Source organism: Poecilia reticulata, unplaced genomic scaffold (assembly GCF_000633615.1).
Source record: "Poecilia reticulata strain Guanapo unplaced genomic scaffold, Guppy_female_1.0+MT scaffold_125, whole genome shotgun sequence".
Taxonomy (NCBI): domain Eukaryota; kingdom Metazoa; phylum Chordata; class Actinopteri; order Cyprinodontiformes; family Poeciliidae; genus Poecilia; species Poecilia reticulata.
The window spans coordinates 913,665-916,394 of NW_007615013.1; the positions used below are offsets into that span (position 1 = coordinate 913,665).

The window sequence follows — 2,730 nt, forward strand, 5'->3', positions numbered from 1 at the left end:
GTGTGTGTGTGTGTGTGTGTGTGTGTGTGTGTGTGTGTGTGTGTGTGTGTGTGTGTGTGTGTGTGTGTGTGTGCAGAGAAGGGCCAGGTGTACAAGCAGAAGAAGCCCACCATGTACCCGCCGTGGAGCTCCACGTTCGATGCCCACGTCCACCGCGGCCGCATCATGCACGTCATGGTGAAGGACCGGACGGCCGAGCTGCGGTCCGAGGCCACCGTGGCGCTGGACTCCCTGGCCACGCGCTGCAAGAAGGAGAACGGCAAGCTGGAGATCTGGGTGGGTGGAGCAGAACCGCACCGGGTCGGACCGGACCGGACCGGTCGGAGGACACACAGGTCACCTCCACAGGGATTGAGCCTTAAAGGGCCGGTACCGTCTAAACTGGGCTTTGAGCTTTGCGTCATGCTCTGTTCTCCCTCATCATAAATACACATGAGAAATCCTTTAGTCTCCATGGCAACCATTCAGCTGCTAAACGTCTGGGTGGACCTAGCCCCGCCTTCAAGGCTTAGCTCCTCCCCTCGCAGCTCCTTCAGACTAGCCAGCAGCAATTAGCAAACAGCTGCTGAGCTCATTATAGGAGCTGCTGCTCAGAGCATCACTGGTGAAAAGGGTTAAAGGGTTAATAGAGGAGCCATGATGGGACGACTTCCTGGAGGCGGAGCTTCAGAAAGAACAGGAGCTTCTTAAAGAGACAGAGGCCCAATTTCAAGAGGTTAAATCTGGAAGCAACATTTCATTTCAGTCATATTTGACATATGAAGAATTTTAATAATGCAACATGTTAACAAGAAGTTTAATCGGTGCTGCTGGTTTAATCGGTGCTGGTTTAATCGGTGCTGGTTTTATCGGTGCTGGTTCTGTGTTGCAGCTGGAGATGAAGCCGCAGGGCCGCCTGCTGATGGAGGCCCGGTACTACCTGGAGAAGAGCGGTGAGTCTCACCGGACCTGCAGCCAAAAACGGCTAAACTAAAACTTTACATGATGCCATCAATGACTCTACCAGCAGATACTTTCACTAGTTCAACTAAACAGAATCAATGTTTAATAAACAGAAGTATTGATCCAAAACTTGAAACTGTTTTCTTGCTGAATGAAATTCATCCAGTTTGCTGATTATTTTATAAACTGGAAGAAATAATTGATCTTTTCCCAGCAGAAGCAGAGTCTTCAAATCAAATCAATCATTTGAATTTCTCTCTTAGACCACAACCCAACTTCCTCCATTATTATTATTATTATTATTATTATTATTATTACTATTATTACTACTATTATAGGCTCAGTTCTGATTGCAGACGCTCTCAGTGAGTCGACATCCTGGAAGGAAGGTCAGAGTTCAAAAGCACTTCCTGGTTTAATGCAGCTGCAGCGGCGATGAAGGTCACTGTAGATACAAGAAAAGTTCATTTCTGCCAAAAAGTTCAGAATTTTTTTAATTAATATCAGAAATGTTCTAGAAAAATATTCTTGAAAAATTCTTGACTTTTCCTTAAAAAAAGAATTGTCTAAAAATGTTTTTCGGTGGAAATATTTGACTTTTTCATAGTTTTTTTCATAAGATTAATCTCAAAACCCTAGGGGTCACGGGGTCATGTCCTGGTGTGTGAAGACCCTAGGGGTCACGGGGTCATGTCCTGGTATGTTTAGACCCTAGGGGTCACAGGGTCATGTCCTGGTGTGTTTAGACCCTAGGGGTCACGGGGTCATGTCCTGGTGTGTTTAGACCCTAGGGTTCACGGGGTGATATCCTGGTGTGTTTAGACCCTAGGGTTCACGGGGTCATGTCCTGGTGTGTTTAGACCCTAGGGTTCACGGGGTCATGTCCTGGTGTGTTTAGACCTTAGGGGTCACGGGGTCATGTCCTGGTGTGTTCCAGACGCTGCGGGTCAGGCCGGCGCCGACCCGGACTCGGAGCGCGGCAGAGACGGCCTGTTCACGCTGCATCAGCGGCGCGGCGCCATCAAGCAGGCCAAAATTCACCTGGTGAAGTGTCACGAGTTCAGCGCCACCTTCTTCCCTCAGCCCACCTTCTGCTCCGTCTGCAAGGAGTTCGTCTGGTAAGAACCGGCCGGAACCGGCCCGACTGGACCGACCCGGACCTGGACCGGTTCCTGACTTGGCTCTCTTTCTGCTCTGCAGGGGTCTGAACAAGCAGGGCTACCAGTGCAGACGTGAGTCTCCGTGTTTCCCATGATGCATCAGGAGACGGCCGTCCTGCAGCGGTGTCCTCCATGTCTCTGTCCCTCTTGTCTCTGTGTGTCTCCCAGAATGCAACGCTGCCATCCACAAGAAATGCATCGACAAGGTCATCGCCAAATGCACCGGGTCGGCGGTGAACAGCAAGGAGACCATGGTGAGTTGATACCGGTTCTGGTTCTGGTTCTGGTTTGCATCCAGCTGCACTCTGGTTCTTGTTCTGCAGATCCATAAGGAGCGCTTCAAGATCGACATGCCGCACCGCTTCAAGGTGTACAACTACAAGAGCCCCACCTTCTGCCAGCACTGCGGCACCCTGCTGTGGGGGCTGGCCAAGCAGGGGCTGAAATGTGAGGGTGAGACGCCGCATGTACACGGCCAAACATGGCCGCCACACCGCATGTACACGGCCAAACATGGCCGCCACGCCGCCTGCACCGCATGTACACGGCCAAACATGGCCGCCACGCCTCCTGCACCGCATGTACACGGCCAAACATGGCCGCCACGCCTCCGTTAGCGTCAGGACGG

The 2,730-nt window shown here is 51.4% G+C and overlaps 1 protein-coding gene across 5 annotated transcripts in view; it reads left to right on the top strand.

The window, feature by feature from the left end:
* prkcq (protein kinase C, theta) overlaps positions 1–2,730 on the top strand; it is a 22,729-nt gene that overhangs the window by 10,015 nt on the left and 9,984 nt on the right. For 4 of the 5 annotated variants that reach the window (XM_017302979.1, XM_017302980.1, XM_017302981.1 and 1 more), the window contains exons 3-8: positions 77–276; positions 872–932; positions 1,880–2,060; positions 2,143–2,174; positions 2,271–2,356; positions 2,426–2,555. In XM_017302979.1, the coding sequence (XP_017158468.1) occupies positions 77–276; positions 872–932; positions 1,880–2,060; positions 2,143–2,174; positions 2,271–2,356; positions 2,426–2,555 (690 nt within the window). The remainder of the gene's footprint in view (positions 1–76; positions 277–871; positions 933–1,879; positions 2,061–2,142; positions 2,175–2,270; positions 2,357–2,425; positions 2,556–2,730) is intronic. The other variant, XM_017302982.1, reaches the window with a different exon arrangement.